This window comes from Trachemys scripta, chromosome 2, assembly GCF_013100865.1.
Source record: "Trachemys scripta elegans isolate TJP31775 chromosome 2, CAS_Tse_1.0, whole genome shotgun sequence".
NCBI classification, from domain to species: domain Eukaryota; kingdom Metazoa; phylum Chordata; order Testudines; family Emydidae; genus Trachemys; species Trachemys scripta.
Window position 1 is genome coordinate 177,204,130 of NC_048299.1, and position 22,401 is coordinate 177,226,530.

The window sequence follows — 22,401 nt, forward strand, 5'->3', positions numbered from 1 at the left end:
AGAATAAATAGACAGCAAAAAAGTGTGTACGGTAAAATGACATTAACAATCTCCAATTGCTCCTTGCAGGCTTCAAGGATAGATCAGAGGAGGGGATGCCTACTGCTGGCACAGCCAGTTGTGAGTGCTCCGGGTGCCGATGGGAATGGCAGGATTCAGCAGCCTCATTCAGTAGGAGAGTGAATTCCAATCGCATTCCCGCAGTTCTTCCTTGCTAGGAACTTCTCTCTCTCCTCCTCCCTCCGCTCCCTTGGGTTCAGCAGTCTCCCCAGCCCTAGACCCCACAGCATTGACGGAATGGAGCGTCCTCGCCATTGGCCAGAGCGGCGTTCCATTGAGGGAGGAGGCGGCGGTGATTGGCCAAAGCGCGGTGCTCCGCACCCCCTCCTCCCCTCTCTTTTGCACACATTTCCCCTCCCCCGCGCGCCTCTGGCCTCCTCCTTTCCCCGGGCCCCGGCAGCGCGAGCCCCGCCTGTCTGTACCCCGTGCTATATATATATAGGGCGGCGCTGCAAGCCGGGCTGAGCAGAGGCGGCTGGGTTGTAGTGGGAGCGAAGGGGAAGGGTAGTGAATGACTAGCCTGGGTGGTGGGCTTTTCTTTGCGCGGTCTGGCATTCCCTCTGGCAGAGCCCGGAGATTGTATCCAGAGACGGGCTGCCCCTCCTTGGTTGCTTTAGGAAGGGATCGCTGCGTTGGCTGAGAGCTGCCTCTTGCTCTTGTTGCATTGCGGGCGGTACGCGGTGTGCATCGGTGTCCGAGGGGATCTCTCCCTGTGCACCATGAAAGCGGTCAGTCCTGTCCGCCACCCCAGCAGGAAGGCACAGGCGGGCTGCTGCGGGGGCGCTGGAGGAGGCGGCGGCGGAGGAGGAGGTGGCGGAGGCGGGCAGTTGGCTCTGCGCTGCCTGGCCGAACACGGCTGCAAGGGGGCCCCGTCGGGCGAGGAGCCGGCGTCGCTGTGCCTGCAGTGCGATATGAATGACTGTTACAGCCGGCTCCGGAAGCTAGTGCCCACCATCCCGCCCAATAAGCGGGTCAGCAAAGTGGAGATCCTGCAGCATGTCATCGACTACATCCTCGACCTGCAACTGGCTCTGGAGACGCACCCGGCTCTACTCAGGCAGCAGCAACAGCAGCCACCTCCGCTGCACCCAGGGAGCTGTCCCGCAGCCACCCCCCGGACCCCGCTTACAGCCCTCAACACCGACCCGGTAAGCGCCGTGGCAGGGGAAACGCGAGGCGCTACCCTGGCCGTGCTAGCCCACGCTGGGCAGGAATGTGTACGTGTAGCATTGGCCAGCCAGCTAGGGAATGCAGGGCTCGTACTGTGCACTCCCTGAAGGGTGCGTGGCCAGGGTACCCCAGACCCCCTGTGTCTCTGCAACGACCGGCGTCGATAGAGATTCCCTTTAGGCGTGTGAGTGCTACACGGTATCCGTGTGTGTGTTCTATGGGCGCCCTGAGACCCGATCTGCTCCAGCGGAGTCAGTGGGAGTCGTGCCACTGACTTTAATGCGAGCAGGATCTGTCCGCAAGTATGCACCTATAGCCACTGTACAGCATAATTCCGTTGTGTGATCTATTCAGTGTGTGCATCTCACACAGACCCGTCTGTAGATGCACACACTTTATACCGGGGCATACAGTGATGAGCTAGACGCTTGTGTGTATAGACATACGCACACACATATACCCTCACTGTACTTGCTGTATAGTTATAGCCACTCAGGGAAGTATAGCTAACGTGTGTGTGTGTGTACACACAGGAATCCGTACAATGATTTTGTACACACTTAAGGGTACTATAGCTGATATAAACGCTTAAGGGGAATGTGCACATTTAACTGTGTGTGTGTGTATATATATATATATATACACACACACACTGAAACCTATATATATATATATATATATATATATATAAACCCTTATGTATATAAAAAATAAATGTCTAGCGTGGGAGCGGGAAGGATCTTTCTTCTGCGAGATCCACCCTTCGCAGCAGAAGGCATTTGCTTCTGAGGGACAGAAGGAAACCTGTGACACTCCAGCCGGCGGTGCCTGGGCGACGGGTCCGGCTGTGTGCTCGGAATGTGACACTCAGCAGCCCCTGTGTCGGAGCCAGGAGGTGTCACACTGAGAATCCAGCAACCTGCTGTCGGGTGCACTGATCTGTGTGCGGTAGGACTTGGCTGGCCCAGGCTGGCAGTCCTTGTGGCTTCCGCTCTCCATTGTGGAGCTTGTCACCGCTCTAGGCTGGTCTCTGCCCGTGTGTGTGAACCAGACACACGTACAGTTATCATGGCAGAGCTAATTATTTGCACTCATTTTTCTTACTGGTGTTTTGTTGTGCAGGCTGGCGCTGTTAACAAGCAGGGGGACAGTATTCTGTGCCGCTGAACTGCACTCTCAAGGTGAGTCTCAATTAATTATTGGGCATCTAGAGAAAAGGCTGCATCTCTGCCATCTGTTGTATTGTAACACCAGTGCCCTTTGCACTGTACATGTTTCAGCTAGCTCTTTTTTTAAAACGGGTTGGAGTCTTGCACATTCCTTAGGAGTTAATTTCTTCTCCATTAAATGCATGAATAATGTATTATTCTAGAAGCACTAGTGCCTCTCTGACCTGAGTGCACCTACATTCTTTTCTAAAGGAAGTCTCTTTTCCTAGCATTGAGACTGTCTTTCCTTTCTGTCTCATCTGGAGTGCAGAAATGGGGTCTCGATTGAGCAAACAAGGTTTGCAGGGAGCCTGTTTTATTATTATTATTTAACCCCCCTGTGTCAAGCACTTATCACTGGGGCTTGCAGCTGTGTATTCCTCTGTTTTGGCCTAGCATGGGAGCTGAGGTTGTTGTTTGACCTGGTTTGTTTTGGGTTGTTGATCAAGCATGTCTTGTGTTTTGTTGGTGGCGCCACTCAGTCTGGAGCAAAAACGGTTCACACCCCCCCTCTATTCATTCCTCTTCCACAGGTGTGCAGCAGGCAGCCCCAGAGCCAGAGGAGCAGAGAAAAACACATTAGAGAGGGAGGGGGAAAAAGAAATATCAGCCATCAGATGAGAGGAAAAAATAATTCAACCCCAGAATCGTTTCCATGTTTCCTTCTGAGAGAGAACCTTTCACCGTTTTGCACGTGCATAGCATTTTAAACATGTCTTTTTTTTTTCTGTGCATTTTATATCAGATGTGAATTGTTTGTTTATTTTGGTGGGAGGAGACTTAAAACTTAAGCAGAAAAGTGTGACTCTTCTGTTGGATAGAAGATCGAGAGTAAATCAAACTTTAGAAGTATAACTGTAAGGGACCGAGCAGCTGAATTTTGAAGCTTTACTAATCTACCAGAGCATTGTAGATATATTTGACATCTATTGTTTAAAATAGATGATTTTATTGGGGCCCAGGGAACTTTCTTCTCCCTGCAGGAATGTTACATATTGTATAGATATATGAGTGACATTTCATACTGTGTATATATAGAGATGTTCTATAAGTGTAAGTGAGAAAAGTATATGCTTTAATAGACTACTGTAATTATAAAATATTTTTAATTAAATATTTTTTGTAAATATTATAAAGGTGTGTATGTTTTTTTTAATGTGTGGGAATATTTCTTTAGAACATTATTTACAGCTCAGGTACAGAGCTGATAATATGAAAATATCTTGACAGTTAAGGTTTTTGCCCAGTGTCTTTTTAGACTCAGAAGTTACAGCTATAGTTAGTGGTCCTGCATGATTGCATGAGATGTCTAATTGCAAATAAACTCGTGTTGAGTCCATACAAACGTGTTTTCTTCAATTTAGATTAAAATGTTGGTAATTGTATTATACATTTTGAAACTACACTTTTGTCAATTAGGCACAAGGGTTTTTAGTGCATTATATACAAGTAGTGTTAAGACAGTGTTTTTTTACTGAGATTAGAAAAACAAATTCTATACTTTTTTCATATCGAAGGCAATGCTTTAGGTCTTTAATCAGCTTTTATAAAATCTGCTGTTGCATCAAAATCAAGAAACTTACTGTGGAACTTCATTTAACAACAAAAGGTTTATTGTTACAAACTTTCATTCTTATAGCATATTACAGTTAAAAAGTGAAAACAGTTCTCTGCTTGCAACCAAAGGGCAAACCATTAACAAATGAACAGTTACTGTTTCGTCCAAAGAATATTGATATGGGATTGTGGAAAAGCACACAAGCAAAGTCATTATGATCAGTGGTGTAAATCCATCTTAAAATGAACTTTAAGTAGACCAAAAATCGGATAACTGCATCAAGATTATTTTTCTAATACAAAATGACTTTCATTTCATTGGAGCTATGTTAAGTTAAAATCCTGTTTAATCTCTGTGATGTGTAAATTCTACATGTGAACATTAAACTAGATTTACGTGTCTTTGTACTGTGATTCTTCTGCTTATTTCTTCAATCCTCTAAATTTATACAATTGCTTCACTTTCTTATACGTGTTGCTTAATGGATGAGTTCATTTTATAGCAGTCTTATGTACAATAAAGTTTTACAGTCTGTAAAGTAATGTCCAAGCTATGGGAAAGTTATGCATTTTGTGTGATCAGTAGTCCACGCACCAGTGAGGTGGGATTTTCAGACAGTGGGAGAATTAAGCAGAATTTAATTGGGTGCTTTGTAAATAGTTAGCCAACTGTGTGTGTGTAACATGGTCTGTTTGATTTAAAAAGTGGGAGGATTTGTTTTAGATTATACAAGTGTCAAAAGTGTTAGGGCCCAAGGGACTTTTTTTATTATGTTAAATATTTATGAGGAAATGAACTGTTGTGGTGGTTAGCTAACAACTAAAGTGGTAATATGTTAACAAGACGAATATTTTCTTAAAATAATTGCATTAAGATCAAACAAGCCAAAAAAACAGCTAACACTTATCTGCAAACATGCCACTGCAAATCCATTAAAATCACTGGAGTTTCATATGTGTAAAACTGTTTTAAGAGACAAGAAACAGGTTCTGGAACTTCCTATAGTCCCACCTTTGAGGTTGTAATAATGTTAGTTTAATAAACTAAATATAAGTTCTTGTAACGACAAGTAATGCTTCTCTGAAGTAAAAACATTTGATGCTGTTTTCTTCAAATAATGCAATGAGAGTAAGTAATAAAAACACTAATACTAGAATTTTGTACTGAAGTCTGTTTTTCTCGTGTTACAGAAAAAGGAAAATTCAAAAAAACCTTTACCTTCCCCATGGAGTTGTGTAAACTATTCATCTTGGGGGACAGGGTTGTTGGGGGACAATGTAAAATTTGGCATTTGTAGTGCCCACCTATTTTATCTTACATAGCTGTACATACTATGTATGATTCCCCCCCCCCCCCCCCAGAGTCAACAAGACTTAATTTTCAGTAATATTTTCTGTTTATACCTGCTGTTGCCAGTTAAACATTATTCTGCTATGTCGGGGTAGTAGGAAGGAAAAAGCAAAATGAGCTGCCTTAAAAATATGAAACCACTTTGTAATGTTTGCACAAATAAAGAATTTATTGGGAGAGCTTCTGCTGGAATCTGCACCCCTGCATCAATTTAACAATCTAAAATGCATTCTAGATATCAAATTCTGGTGCCACGTTAAGGCAAATTCCCATGGATTTCAATGGAGCAAGGCTTTGGCTGTAGCTTGTTAAAAAATGTTACTATGCAACAATTTAGATCATTTAGAAAATTTAATTTTTTTAAATGCCATGAGAAATCTTGTGTTATACAAATATCCTTGACATTCCAGATTTAAAGACTTCAGTGCAACATTAAAAAGGAAAAATATTCCACACATAAAAGATGCTGTTCTTGGTTTATTTCTTATGCAATGTGTGAAACTGTAAACAAGGAAAACTTAACAACTTGTTTATTGATTATTAACATCAGTACATGCCTAACTACTGGGTTTTTTTACTTATAAAGTTTGCCCTATACATAGTTTCACTTGCTCCACACCACAATGAATATGCATAGAATTAAAAAAAAACTTTCCCAAAATGTCTTTGATTTATTGTTAGACAGTATCAAAATCATTCCTTAAAGGGAGCCATTTCTTTGACAAAAGTTATGGTTGACCAATGGAGTGGCTGTCAGATTAGGAATTAGGAGAACTGTGTTCTATTCCCTGCTCTGGAGCAAGTTGCTGTTTAACTTCTCTGTGTTTCAGTTTTCCACTTATAATATGTCTTTAATGATGTGTCCTTATCTTTGTAAAGTACATTGGGATGAATGGACAAACTCTTAGATATTATTATTTAATTCATCTTGCTTTGAGACAAAAGTTTTAGATACGGAAAGAAATTAACTGTAGGAAAATTTAGGCTGATTATCAGGATCAGTTAATTGATTCCAGAATGGATTCTTAGGGGAAGTCATGAGACATTGCTTCTCCGTTGCTTGAGATCATTTAAAATTACATTAGAAAAGGGGCTGGAAAATGCATTGGAAGGAAGGACAGATGAGGTGACTGAATAGGTCTTTTCTATCCTTAACTTGTATATATCCATTGAATGTCAATGATTATTAGATATGTCACACTGTGTGTGTTTTAGATTAGGTGCAATATTAAAGTTCTGATCAGTTGCAGTCATTAAAGATCCCTTTCCAATTTCATAAGCATGAAGGTATTTACTGCAGAGTTCTAGTCAAATTCATTGTGTTTATTAATTATTCTCTGCCATTTCAGATGGCTATGGCATTTGTTTTCAATTTCTAAATTGTCGTGTAGTGTTGCTGTTAAACAGTTGCGGCATTTCAGTCATAGGAGAAGTGCTTGTAATATATTCCATAGCTACCTTACAGGTATGTTCTAATGCTAGATTAATTAAACATTTGAAGAGTACTTTGAGATCATAGACTGAAAAGCATTATGTAAACATAAGGTATTCGTTTACTATTTCTTTTTGAATGAATGAATAGCTGTGTGTGTTTAAATTTTACCTAAATCTTTTGGTATCAAAAAAGAAATAGTGGTATAAAAACAGTGATTTTAGTTGCAATACCATCTCATGGTTCTGTAGGAATGCAGACACCGTTACCTACATTATTCCCAAAGCAATATTAAATATCCTGTTACTGTCTATAGTATTGTCCAAACGCACACTGAGCTAAATTTGTTTCCTGATGCATATACATATAAATTAATAGAGCTACTCTAGATTTACACCAGTGAACCAACACTGTTTGGTCCATTTACTTGAAAAAGATTCACAAATGTGTTTGTCTATATAAAATGCCTTCTTAATTTATTCTTTCATCTTACACTGAGCAGATCCACATTGTAATAAAACCACAAGACATATTAATGTTATAGATCTCTCCTAAATGCACAAAAGGCAAGAAGAGTTAAGACTGTCACTTGTGGTAAACACTGCATCCTTAACTCTTACTGTGGCCCTTATGTTGTGCAATACATACAGAAGTCTGTTCTTCCAACAACACAAATAGGAGTTACATACAGTTTATAATCCATGGTATTGTTCTTAGACCCTGTAGTTTCTAGGCACAAGAGGGTGATTTAAGGACAAAAGCCCCTACGCTCCAACCAACATCACTCACCCAATCTGTAGTGCAGAGTAGAGCAAAACCAGAGAAAAGGCAGTTTTGGGGGAAAGGCTGCGTTGTAGGATGCTGTCCCCCACTCTCCTGTATAACTAGCTAAATCCCTTCCACAAGAGTCATGCAGTGAACAGAACACACAGAAAGGGACATTGTCCTGAGAATGAACTCAAGTGGTATGCTCCTACACACAAAAATTATGGGCCTGATTCAAGGCGTATTGAAGTCAATGCTAGGAGTCCTATTTATCTTAATGGGCTTTGGATAGGATCCCATGTGTTGCAAATTAATACTTTCCCCATCAGAGGTGTCAAAGTTAGTATGCCAGCTGTGTTGCTATGGCTAGGGGTCAATGTGGAAGATGGCACCCAGAGTGGGCCCCCTCTTTACAGCTGGCCATGATTGGCAGAGTTAAGGTATTGTTGCATGGATCCTTAACCCTCAGTGGTTTTTGTAGCTCTACTATCTGCTCATAACATACACAGAGAGAGGATAAACACATCAGTGGGAGGAAAAACAACTGCACAGTAACTTTTTACAAAGTCGGGGGGTGGCTGGTTTTAGGATGTTCCCATTTGCACTTTTGGCTTGACAGTGGAAAATATGGCCCATAGGGCTTGTGTACACTGAGAAATACTAGCAATTCTTCACTAGTGGTCTAGCACCAGTCCTAACAACTAGTGTAGGCCAGGAACAGAGCCTAGACTCTTGCCTTTGTGGTTATGTCTATACTGCAATTAAAAACCCGTGGCTGGCCGGTGTCAGCTGACTTGTGCTCACAGGGCTGCTTAATTGCAGTGTAGGCTTGGGCTGCAGCCTGAGCTCTGGGACCCTCCCACCTCGCAGGGTCCAACAGGCCAGGTTCCAGCCCAAGCCTGAATGTCTACACCACAGTTAAACAGCCCCTTAGGCCGAGCCACAAGAGCTGGCGTCAGCTGCCACAGGTAAGCCACGGGTGCCTAATTGCACTGTAGACATACCCTAATTTTCCTTCCTTCAAAGGGCTGGAAACACCCTTTGACATATTTTTCTGATTTCACCTCCTTTTAGCCTCGGATTTGTTTTTTTCAAAAAAGAATGTGTCTGTCAGCTGACATGTTACACTAGTGTCTGATAAAATAAATGATTTGCTTAGACAATTTTTACACTGCATACCATTTACTTAAAGGCCATAATGGCTCCTGGTGAGCAGCATGTCATGTAAATAAGTATTTCGATGACTTCTAACATGCATATTATGTACTCCATAGATCAATGGCTCCTTTGAAGCCGTTACACTTTATCTTGTAAATTCATATTTAGACTTTTTTAAAGTGTATTCTTTATTCAACAGGCTACCACTTCATTCAAAGCGTCTACAGTCTATCGTCTAACTATGTATTTACATCATTTAAAAATAAAACAGCATGCTATGTATTCAACAGATTGGAAGAGCTCCTCTGCAAACATTAAAGAGGAGAAAACTTTCAAATGCATCAGATTAACATAAACCTATTTAACTTTTCATGTCCTTTTCTTCAGAATTTTTTTTCCTTCTTGACAGTGTGTCTTGTTCTTCACTTACTGGCAGTGGAGTCATTGAGCTGCATTTGTGACATCTTGTGTAAACAGACTGATGTCAGAAATGCAGGATTACAGGCTAGAATGAACCCTATGCTTCCACAAGCAAAGGATATAGCAGATCCTGGCTTCAAGGGAGCAGAAGGGCAGAGTGCTGAATTCACATCATCATCTTTCCCTTTGACCCTGCTGAAGCCCCTATCCAGGGGCTAATTGGAGGATGGGCTTCTCATGTAGAAAGCTTGCGGAGTAAATGGCCATGAAGGCAGCATCATACTTCCCAGCCCTGTGTAACTTTAGTAGTTAAGTTAAATGATGACGGTATCAGTGTCAACTCACTTCCTTTCCCCAATTTATGATGAGGATGGAAACTCAATGGAGACTGTGGGGCTAGTGGGGAAGCCCACTGGACTGGATCTTTCAGGAACCACGGTGGTATGGGACTAGTTTGGGCAGAGAGGGGCCAGGAATCAGTGCACAGACACAGGGCCTCCATGTTGATGACTCCGTGCATCTTCAGATATTAAAGAATAACATTAGGGGCAACACACCCTTCTTTTTCAATGGGGTGGTTAGCAGTTCCACAGAAACTGTGAGGGGAATTTAAACGTATGGGCAAAATCCTTCCTTCCTTGCTCAGGCCCAGATTCTGATCTTGATTTCACCATTTAAAACGGTGTCACTCCATTAAAGTTATTTTGGATTTACACTGATAAATGGAGATCAGACTCTAAGTCACATTCCTTGCTCAGGCATAACTCCCAGTTGAGTCACAAACTTTTGTTTGAGTAATGATATCAGGATTTGGACTTTATTTATTTTTATCTATTAATCTAAAATGACGATAGTTCATTCTGGGTCAGATATTACATGCAGCTGTGGTGTCTCCTCTGATAGTTCTACAGCACGAAGAAATGTAAAACAAATAGAATGGTATAATCTGTGTCCTATAAGCTACTTTTCTATTCAGTTAGACTCCCAATGACTTCAGTAGGCATTTTGATTAGACCCTTTAAAAAGCCTTGCTTTTCAGATAGGCATTCACAGATATGCACCCACATTTATATGTGCCTGACTTAGATGTGCAAACACCCAAAGCACATATGTAAGCTTGGAGTTGTGTTTGCATGCTGCTATGCATGCATGCAAACCTCAACTGGAGTGTTTGCACTTGGTATTCGTGTGCCTAACTTAGATGTGTGGGAAAATATGTGTGCATTTCAACAACACTCATTTGGAAATTTGGCCTATAACACAGATAACAAACATTTTTTAAGTTGTAAGATTCTGTTTCCCTTTAGAAGAGCCATTTAGGGCTTGATTCTGCTCCTACTGAAGTCAATGGGAGTTTGACCACTAATTTAGTGGTAACAAGATCAGATGCTAAATTGTTTAATTGTTAAATTAGATTGTTTGGAATTGTTTTACTATGTTAAGCCTGAATGCTAAATATAAACAGAGGTATCATACTCTGTTTGCTTGGATTCACTGAAATATTACAACAAATGCTAGTGTCTATATTGCAGGGTGAGGTTGTCTTTTATCCTGCTAGGGGAATATCCATATTGAAACAAACTGTATTTTGTTTTCTTTCAGACAGGTGTGATGGAACACCTGCAGAACTCAAAGTTGAATAGCAACTGGTTAACTTTTGTGGGTGGAGTGGGGGACAAATCCTGCTTAACAAGGATGTCAAACTGATCTTTGTTCAACTCTTGCTAGAAGTATCTGTGGCAACAAACTGGAGACAGGTAAACAATCAGCTTCTGCTACCACTAGCTTTCAATTTACAGTTCACCAGGAGCTCTTATTATATGAAAGGAAAGGGTGGACTTGGTGTCAACACAAGGCAATAGTAATATTATTTGAACAGGTGTGTAGGGTGTTGCTAAAGTGAGAGAATGGGAAAGTGGTGGAGAGCAGTTAGTACAGAACTGTGCATGTAATAACCAGAGCTCAACATTTATTATTATAACAATCATAGACAACTAAAGGTTTCACAATGACCGGGTCTGATTTAGCAAATGTGTTAAACCAGTTTTGTTGTTTTTGTGCTCCCTATCTAGATTTCCTACAGAAAAGATCCCAAGAAAATGTGTACAAAAAAATGACATAAGCAGACTCACTGAACATGCAATTACAAAAACCTAAGCAATCAGGGCACAATTCTTCTTCAACTTACACCAGTATCTCTCCATTGACTTAATTTACCTCAGTTTAGGAAGAGCAAAATAAAAGGTTGCCTGTGATAGGAGGGGACTGGACTTGGTGACTCCTAGGCCCCTTCCAGTCATATGTCCTCGGTTCTTATAATGGCCTCAATATCTAACCTGACAGAGTCAGACAAACACCTTGATATTAAAATCAAGGGGCCAATGGGATAAATGTGATTTTGTGCAAATCTCTGTATGTGTGAGATTATGGGAGAGACATGTAAAACAGTGTCTTTGTTTTTCAGTTTCAATAGTGATGATAGCATGTGTTAAAGTTATACTTCATGGACATTTTGGCTGTGCTTTCCATATCTTATTATATGTGTCTCATCTGAGGACATAGTCTGCACTGACAAGACCACATGCCGCATTCTTTGCTCTTTACAAACTCCCATTGGTGTACACAAGAGCTTTGCCTGTGTAAGGACTGAAGATGTTATCATTGTTATCAATCATTGTTATTATTGTATTATTAATTACTTATTCAATACGCATATAAAGTTAATATTGAATATTTTACATTTGGTGGCAAGATACAGTCTAACTTTTAAATGCCTCTTTATTGTCCATAGAGTCAGTATTAGTATTGTTCACTGGAATCAATTCCCAGTGTGTAGCATCTCGTAGTGTTCAAATAAATGCATCTATGATTTTTAAAAAATTCTCTAATGGGATATATCCTTTTAGCAAGAAAATTATATGCCACCACAGGGAATGGAAGCAGTAGAAATAATCTTTTGGAGTCTGCATTTTAAGGACCTATTGGTATCATTTTAGAAAGGATTAGTATGGCACATCCTTTAGTGAAATATATGTGCCTCCATCATGGGAGACAAAGGGAAAATATTTCTCTAGCAGGCTTTTGCAGTAGGGTTATCTGTTATTATTCATTGAGGAGAACAGCTATAAGAGGTTACAAAATAGTATTCTGCAGACATATAAATTACTTGAAGATTTTACAGACAATTAGACAACCCTTCAGTGCATTTATAAAAGTGCTTGAGCTCTTATTTCAAGATAACTCAAAGAGAAGCAAATTCTAAGCCAGGAAAGTTAGGACTCTGTCCTGTTCCCAACTGAATTCAATAGCAAAATACTCATTAACTTCAGTGAGTATCCTGAGTATTTTCATAAAAAGCATTGCAGACCTATCGGCCTTTGCAAACACTAGTTTTATTATAATTAGGAATGAATTAATCTTTCAGGATTCCATTTCTGTGGGCTACTCAAAGCAGATCAGCTGAGGTTTATTTGCAGGGATTGACCCCAGATCCCTGCAGGTTTGCCTGGAAATGCTGTGCTAGATTCACCCCTGGAATTCAAACTGCACCTCCATAGAGCCAGAGAGGCAGCTACACTGTGGATAATTTCACCCAAGGGAAGAGCAGGAATATCTATTAATGGGACCTAACCAGTGAATTGCACGGATTCCTTCAGAGATTCTCTAGCAACTATGTACTAAATATTATGAAGTTTCACTTCTTTAGGCTACAAATCCATATGTCCAGGTTCTCTATTCTTTGGCAAATGTGGATGCACATCTGAGGTCATACAAAAATCCTACTCCCACCTGATTTCAAGCACCATTGTGCACATCCCTAACTGTTATACTCATGAACAAAACTGCCAGAACACTTGTATCCCCCATGTACTGATTTGGTTCTATTCCACAGTAAATGTTTAGTGTTAAAGCTGTTACTGGTTTAGGGTGAATATTTTAGAAATCCCTTCTCAGATGCATCAGATGTGCATCTTCAGTAGTGCAACATCTGTTATTTGCTAGATGTAAACAGAACAGCAAAATGGGTATTTGCATTGTCCTAGGTTCTTTAATGTTCCAAGCAAGCTGGCTGGTTGAGTGAAGCAAATACAATGCTTAACAAAACAATTTTTTTCTAGAGAGCAACATTTTATTAAAAATTAAACAGAGGGTAACTGGGTGAAATGCATTTGCCTTATGTAAACCCTAATTTTTCTATGATCCAGTGCATACATTAAACGTACCTATTCCCTAATTTACTATTTCTTTTTAAACCATAGGCAATTTTTTAAAAGGTACAGTAAATATTCATCTAAACCCTGCACAAATAGAAGGCAAGTGATGGCTGGTCACAAAGAACTTGCTCTGCATCAAAACATTCCAGGTTTTTATTTCAAATTAGTATTTGTACTTTGTTCCCTTTCTGCACATATGATTTCTTCCCATTGAAAGTGGTACACTTCATAGCACCATAAAGGAGAGAAGGAAAAATGAAATCAATATCAAAAATAGACTCTTTGGCCCTGACTCAGCAAGTGTCTTAAGTGTGTGCTTAACTGAGTCAATTGTACTAACTGCATGCTTTATTTAGGCATGTATTCAAGAACCTTGTTGAACTGGAGCCTGGATTTGGGAGAAGTAGATTCGATCATTTTTCTTTAGAACAGTTTAACATTTCTTTCAAATATCATGTCTACTTTGTGTACACCTCAGTCAGTCCCTTCTTCATGTGACTATTCCAAGGCAATGCTTGACTTAGATGCACAGTCAGTTTTATATGTGTGCAGGATAATGAGAGTTATGGTTGTGCAACAAGGAGAAATTATACAAATATTCCTCTTGAAAAATGAAGTGTTAAATTTGCTAATATCATTGATCAATTAATAGAATTTGTATGTAAATCTACAATTCTAGGAACAAATTATTTGTACATTAAATTTAATCTTTCAGAACATGTATGTGTATTTCATAACTGGTGATTTTTCAGTCATGACATTCTTCTACACACTTGGATTCTTCTTTATTTCAAGCAGCATAAGTAAAATGCTGCCCTCTTTTGAATTTAGGGATGCACTGCACCCATATATGGGAAAATTGCCTAAGGAGTTGACTTGTAAGAGGGTTAAAGAGTCTTTTTTGGATTTGATTAGTGACAGCAAAGGCAGAGCTATTGCTGTGAATTGCAAACTAGAACTAATATATTTCTTACTCGGATATTAAATCCTTCAAAATATTTTTTTCCATTTATTTTTTAAATAGTTTATCTTAAAAAAATGGACCTGTTCCTCCATTCTGTAACACTGTTTTTTGTACCAATGTGACATCTGTGATGCTGTAATGGAGTGGAGAATCAGGCCCATTTTATGTTTTTATCAGGTCTTTATTCATATTACAATAATGTTTCAGGTTATTTGCGTTCAATTCAAACTGAGGCTCTCCAGCCTCTGGTGAAAGAATAACTATCTCTGGCAATTGGGGGAAACCAAATTTTTGCCTGATAAACCTTCCCTGATGGATGCCTTTGGTGGAGGGGTGAAGATCAGGCTGTGGCTGGTCCTATCCTATTCTGTTCTCCACTGGGGAAAGAATTATGGTCCTTATTTATTCTGTGTTTATATTATGGTAACTCCCAGAGAGTCCCTGTTGGTATTGGAACTCCATTGTGTTAGGTGCTGTCCAAACCTATATGAAAATACAGCCCTGCCTTGACCAGTTCAGGGTGGAAATTTCCCACCTGCTGTTTCTCCTTTCCAGGGTAGGATTCAGCATATCCTTTTCCACCTCAGGTCAATGAGAGAGTGTAAGGAGAGTTGGAGGGGAAATTCCACTGAAGGTTTCCCCGGCTCACTTCTTTTCAGTAATGGTGTTAAGGAAATCACACAACTCTACACCTAGCCACACATACTACTTCGCTTTAAAAGAATAGATTCTAGGAGGCATCCAGCAATCTCTCTGCTGGAGACAATGCGTAAAAATGGCCATCACTTCATGTGTCATTGGGGAGTGCATGTAGGGAGGTACACAAAAGGCTAGCCTTCAGGGTGCTGGCATACAGAAGAGGAGAATCAACATATGGGAACCAGCTCTCGTCTACAGAAAAGTCCATGAGCAATTGGGCATCTGGTAAGAGGAGTGTGAAAGGGGATATGTGTTATGGAGGAATGCTGGGGGAGAGGAGCATGCATTGGGGCAGGTATCTCACAAGGGAGAGCAGCCTATCAGTGTTTTCCCAGTCATGACGATGCTGCCTCAGAGGGTTTCCTTTATGCATTATTATTTGTATTACAGTGGCACCCAGAATCCCCAGTCAGGATTGGGACCCCATTTTGCAGGGTACTGTACAAACACCCAGTCCCAGCTTCACAAACCCTGCAATCTACAAAGAGAAAGGTGGTGTAAGGAATACAATATATACACAAAGTGATCAGGGGGATGATAGGCGTGCATCTTACTAGTTACATTATACACATATGTACACATATATGGAGGGAGGGGATAGTTCATAGTATTTATTTATATTGCTTTACAAAGTATTGGAGTAGAAAAGCAGCTCAACAACAGCTTTCCTTCAGAATCTTCTAGAATAAGATCGATCGATAAATCGATAAATAGATAATGTCCTGAACCACCATGTATGCACACACACATATAAAATCATTATAAATATAATCTGACGTACACAAAAATACATGATGATTTAATAAAACAAAACAATAAAATATTGTTTCAATTGCAGTTTCTATAGAAATAAAAATACTATCATAATTTTCCTTTTCCTTGCTGTATGGTGGCTAGAAAGACCTGTAATGCATATAAAGCTCTTCTCTTCAGTCATTCCCTAAAAAGTAATAGATCAGTGAGTTCTCTGATGCTGTTTTAATAATGTAATTTACAATTCATTGGTTACCAAGCACTCACAGTATAATTAATTTCACAGACCCTTTCTACAAATGTACATGGTCTAGTACAATAAGGAAGGAAGGTAGGAAAACAATCTTCTTTCCCACCATCCCTTCAAAGTACCTGGGTCTTGAGCCAGCTGGGTGGTTTGGCAGGCAGTTGTGTGTCGCTTTATGGGAGATGAGGTTTAATTTCCCAATCTTTCTCTCACTTTGTCTCTCTCTCTCTACATAGATATATGTAACTCTGAGCCAGCCCAGACTGCAGCACTGCCCTCAGTGTCCTGGGAAGAGACCTGATCACACCACATTAGTCTGGTGGCCAAATCACAGAGCTACATTAGCATCATTCTTTCAAGACACAGCTGTTCCACTCCTCCCGGATGCAAGATGTGTGTGGCCCACCCTGCTGGTCCCAAGATGTGTGTGGCAAATACTGGAGCACAAGCTGGGCTGAGGGAAGTGGAATTCTAAAGCATAAAAGGCAGGTTACAACCATTCAGTTTCCCTGACCAATGCCCTCCTTTCAGAGTATCTGCCTGGGATAGCAGAGATTCCCAGGGATACATGGCTTACTTTGGTCAGGATCAACTGGCCAGTGGAGAGGTGCCTAGGCCCCCATCAGAAAATCAGATCATTAAAAGGGAAGGAAAAGAATCTGGGAGCTAACAGAATAAATGCTCTTTATTTCTCAGTACAGTTAGCTTGTATATCACTTTACAGTTATCTTTTTGCTGTGGAGAACCATTTAAATAATGTACTCTCTCTCCAGTTAGTGAAACTTCAGTCCCTGTGACATCCAGTCCATAGATGAGATTTTTTTAAATCTATTTTTATATATTCAGCATGTAAAAAAATGCTGTCAGGAATCCAGCCATTGTAGAGTTCCTGGGGGCCTGCATATGCATCTGATACTTGATTTTGATTTGAGGTATATGCTCCCATTCAAGAGATTGCTGTGTATCAAGAGAGGTCATATACTCCATTTATATTGTCAACCAAGCAGATTTTTCCTTTTATGGAATGCGTAACACTTTCTTTTTAAACAAAAGTGTTTCTATATTATTATTATTATTATTATTATTTAAAATTAACAATTTTGTGTAAGAAAAAAGAAGAGGTTACTACTGAGGAGGAGGAAGAGAAGAGCAAGGGACAGTCAGATGTCTGAAGGATTTAGGTCCCAATTCAGGAAGATTCAGAAGCACATGAGTTGTCTCACCGAAGTCACGTGCTTAAAGTCACACACATGCTGTAGAACCTTGGGCAATCAGGGCCTTGGTTCCTTTCAATGCCACCATTTTGTAACATCTAGCAAAAGGTAACTGTTTCTCCAGTGATTGAAGATCACTGTAAATTACAGTTTGGTTAGCACTGCCACAAGCTTGTGTGATTTTTACAAGGCATTAACTGTTAGATGTATTTCTTTCCGCAGTGTGCTAAGGAACATTCTGCCACCTAGCGCATTGATAGGTTTCCTGGTCTATCTCCTAATCAGTAACCTGGGGGCTTAGGAGGTCATGGAGCACAGCACATGCCCCCTGAGCTAGATTCACAGAAGGACTTAGGTGCCTAACTGCCACTTTAGGCACCAAAATCCCAGAATCAGGCCCCAGTGGGAGTCACAAAACCTCCACTCAGCTGCCCCCGAACCTTGTAGGCACCTAAACTTGCTTGGTGCCTACATTTTTGCAGTAAAAGTTCCCTGGCACTTATAAATCTGCCTCTGTGCATGTAAACTGCAGCCTCAGACCTGGCATCCAGTTGCCTAAGGCCCAGAGCAATAGGTGAGCTTAAACAAAACAGCTGGGAGGGGAGAAGGAGGACAATCTCCATTGTAACTTTTAGTCCAGTGGTAGGGGACTTATCTGGGTTGTGGGAGACCCCAGTACAAGTCTGCCCACCCGTAGAGGGTCAGAATGGATTTGAACACAGAGCTGCCATATATCAGGTGTCTGGCCTAACCACTGGCTGTGCAATATTCTGATGGAAGGTTTCCTCGGTCTCTCCTGTTAAAGCTGTTCCATTGCGGATAAATAATGAAAGTATCATTGGGCCAGAGGCAAAGCGAGGGAGAAAAGCATGAGAAAGATTCTGTTGCTGGTGGCTAGAGCACTCATCTGGGAAGTGGGAGACCAGGATCCAGTCCTGCTACTGAGTACCATAACCCCTGGGCTAAAAGGTCGAAGGAAGATCCTTGTCCTCTGTCCCCTCCCCCCCTTCCAGCTCCTCAATAAAACAGCATGGGCTCCTAATGCCAAGAGATGGTTTGTAGCCATAGGTGCTGGGGATGCTGCCGTACCCGCTGGCTTGAAGTGGTTTCCATCATATGCAGGGTTTACAGTTGGTTCAGTGGCTCTCAGCACCCCCACTATACAAATTGTTCCAGCATCCCTGTTTGTAGCTAAAAATCCCAAACAGAGGGAGGCACGTCCTTGTAGCCTGGACTTAAGTGCCTATCTCCAAGAGAAGGAGTAAGGCTTAGTACACACCCATTGGCTTGCCATCTCCTATTGACTATCTTAGGCTAGGAGCCACTTAGCTGGCTTTTGTGAAACCAATTCTGGGGCACCTTTCTCTCCCCATTCATTGCATAGGGAGCCTAGATGCTGAACTCAGGCTTTGTGAATCCCAGTGGTTTTCTATGCACCTAAAAGTTAGGTGTGGCAACACGCTGTGTCACTATGCCTCTGTTTCTTTGCAAAGCCACCCCCCTATGACTTAATGGCCTGATTTTCAGAGGCGCTGAGTCCTTCAGCTCCCATGGATTTTAGTGGAAGTTGAGGATGCTCACCAGCTCTGAAAACTGGGCCACAGGTCTATATATAAATTGCATCCAGATACAATGGTGATGGGCACCTCCTAACTTCTTGTAATAATAAAATAAACAAATGCTATAAATATTAATTATTAACAATAATGATTAATACTAGAGCAGTGTACATCCTGCCAGGCTCATCTCATGATGGGGCTTGTAAACACCATTCTGCAGTTCAGTTTACAGGGGATTAAAGTGAATCAGCCCTTCCATTTCACCTTGAGGTTCATGGAATTCCAGCCTTTGAAGACAGCATCCACCTTCTCCCTAACTCCCCAGTGACTTGCACCATCCAAAAAGACATGAGGACAGCCGACATTACCACTTATGTTGATCTAACTTATGTCACTCAAGGATATGAAAAAAACACCCCTCTGAGCGATGCAAGTAACAGCAACCTAAGCACTGTCCACACCGGCGCTATGTCAGTGGGAGGTGCTCTCCTGCCAACATAGCTTCCGCCTCTCATGGAGGTGGAGTAATGATGCCTATGGGAGAGCTCTCTCCTGTTGGCATAGAGCGTCTTCACCAGAAGTGGTGCAGCAGCGCTGATGTAGTGCTTCTAGTGTAGACTAGCCCCCAGGCATTCCTGAAGAGTTTCCAGGGCTTATTGTATGGAAGGGAGTATGAGGGAGGTCAGGTTGGAAGTAGTGTTTGCAGATTTCATAGCTCATAGACTTTAAGGCCAGAAGGAACCATCATGATCATCTAGTCTGTCCTCCTGCACATTGCAGGCATAGCTGGAATATAGTGACCCTTGATAAAATTGAGTAGGTTCACAGCTCAAAGTAAATGTTTTGCATAACTCTAATTATCTGTAAAAGCAGCAAAGAGTCCTGTGGCACCTTATAGACTAACAGACGTATAGGAGCATGAGCTTTCGTGGGTGAATGCCCACTTCTTCGGATGCATGTCCGAAGAAGTGGGTATTCACCCACGAAAGCTCATGCTCCTATACATCTGTTAGTCTATAAGGTGCCACAGGACTCTTTGCTGTTTTTACAGATCCAGACTAACACGGCTACCCCTTTGATACTCTAATTATCTGCTGTCTTTCCTTCCCTGCCCTGGCCCGGCCCACATATGCATGTGTCTTTGCATCCTTTCTCCTTCCAGTTAAACTACATACAAGTATTTTGCTTTGAATTAACTGGTGCTCATCCAAGATACATTCTACTAACATGCTTTTTATCCTCTTCATAAAACTCTCTTATACTCCCACAGATCTGATTGCAAGATCAAGGCCCTTATGTGGAATCTACATTGAATTTCCAAGATTGAATCTAATGAATCTGAAGGGTATTGTTAGTATGAAGTTATTTTTGTTTTCAGCATGACTGGCAATGTTGAAAACAAAGCTAAATCATATTTTAGAAGAGAAATTATAGGTGAAAATAATCAAAAACATCTTGGTTTAATAAAATTTTGGAAGTACTAGTGATGGAAATCTCATCTATCAGAAAAAAACATTGATTACATTCTACTTCTTTTGGAGGATAAAACAGCTCTCCAGCAATCAAGCCTGCTGTTTTTTGCAATAGTCTGCCAATTGTACTGCTCTGTTAGAGAGCTATATCCTCCACTTGCAAAGACATGCTAACTTGGAAAACACAGGTTGGGTGGTCAACACAAATGCTTCAAAGACACCCGTAAGCAGAATTTCACCTCATGCAGCGTAAATACTGATAACTTCAAAGATATAGTCAAGGACAGACCAGAACGGAGAGCAACTCTCAATAAAGATTGTAAACACTTTGAAGAAGACAGATGCAAAAAAAACTGACCAAAAAAGGGCTAAACATCATGCCAAGTGTTCAGCATATTCTTCTGTGACACCTGTTGTTCCTCATGACTTGGACTATAGGGTCACATGAAGAACACACATGATGCTGTGACGTCATCATCATATACAATGGACAGCTATAATAAGTACGTTGCTAATTATTAAGACCAAGATTGTCTCTCCTAGATCTACCTGCCTTCCACACAGGGATCTCTCCCTTTTGTGCAGAAGGGAAGTTTCAGCCAACTCTGCCACACTGCTCTTTCCCCCCTCCAAATGATACAAAGGAATCTCCCCAGGTTGGGGGTCCATCTTGGGCTAGGGGGAGAAACAGAGTAGGCTGTGGGGAGGAGAGTGTGGGTCAGAACATAGTCTGGGTAGCCGCATCATCCCCATCTAGCTCTGAGATTTCCTCCCCCGTGAAACCCATCCCAAGGGTCTAGCATATGGCTCTATACTGTGGACAATGTTCCCACTAAATGCCTATATTCATACTCACTACAGTATCACAGTAGCATTTATATACATTATATCAGCCACTGGAGCCATGCCAGCTAAAATGGTATCTTGAAGTTTCAAGAAGCAAATGAAGGCCTGTAGAGAAAGTTTAAAGTTGAGCCAAGCGCTTACCACAAATAAGCCCGGGGATTCTTAACTGGTTTATTTATAGTCTCCACTTGCTTTTGCACACTGAACACATCCACACACCTAACACAAGACTCCACAGAAGGAATTCAAAGCAACCAAATAGGGCAGGCAGCAATGGTCCCTACGGTCAAGGAAATAGTTATCATGTCATTCCAAGATATGGTAGGCGAGCTTATCTCGTTTTGATTTTTCCAATGTAACTAACTGGCACTTTCAGTGATCAAGATAACCACAGCTGTAATCTAATGCGATCTGGAGCTTATTCACTGATCACAGCTGTGTAATTTCAGGTAACGTGCTTCTCTTGTTTAGTTTTGTTTAACATTGTTAAATATATAGTCAGACCATCTGCACAGTATTTTTTTAAATTGGAAATTACTACCATAACTTCCTTTTTATATATCAATAAACTAAACAGCAAAATTTCAAAGGGATCCTTCTCTACCAAACACTGAAGCAGAATGTTTGTCCCACGCCACACCATTGCCTAATTGCACACTAATTGGACAAAAGTGATTAAATATTTCAAGATCTTTACTAATTGCCTCTATTTTAGCTTTAAAATTTGCTTGCCACCAACAAATTTAATGACACTGGTGTCTAGTCATCAGCAAAAAGCCCAAGAGTTGCTCTTTAAAATGTACCTAGTCAGAATATTTACTGATTGTGCATTGTTGTTTCCAATGTAGCTTAATTAGAAATCCAATCAGTTCTCTAAGTCTAATTATACTTGATTTGTAGATTCAGACTATGATACGTAATGAAGCTAAGCAGCCAGCGATAAACGTGCTTGAAATGTAACAATTAGAGAAATATTTTAATGCATGTCTTATCATTTTAGAAACCCTAAGAAATATATGAGATCAAACACAAAAGGAAATGCAGAGATTTATGACACAATAGATTTTTTTAAAAACATGTTTTCAGTATTTCATCATGGAGCAATAGAACTCATGTCAGTCTGGTACTGCAAAATATTTCCCTTGTTTGTTAGTTAGGGAAAAACAGAAACAAATAGTGTGTATTTTGTGTATATTTAGAAATATAAAAAATGCTTGTCTGTAATTTGAGGTCCACATATTACCGAATGGTTCCCCATCGGTTTTAAATGGCATTATGCATTAGATAATAGAGCCTGATTTAGAGAGAGTTC

At 40.8% G+C, this 22,401-nt stretch overlaps 1 protein-coding gene across 1 annotated transcript; it reads left to right on the forward strand.

Annotated features, from left to right (window-relative positions):
• The first annotated feature begins 509 nt into the window (after positions 1–509).
• On the forward strand, positions 510–4,403 carry ID4 (inhibitor of DNA binding 4, HLH protein). Its single transcript, XM_034762403.1, has 3 exons — positions 510–1,208; positions 2,353–2,411; positions 2,972–4,403. The coding sequence occupies exons 1-2, from the start codon at positions 780–782 to the stop codon at positions 2,395–2,397; spliced, it is 474 nt and encodes a 157-aa protein (XP_034618294.1). The 5' UTR covers positions 510–779; the 3' UTR covers positions 2,398–2,411; positions 2,972–4,403.
• The last annotated feature ends 17,998 nt before the right edge of the window (positions 4,404–22,401 follow it).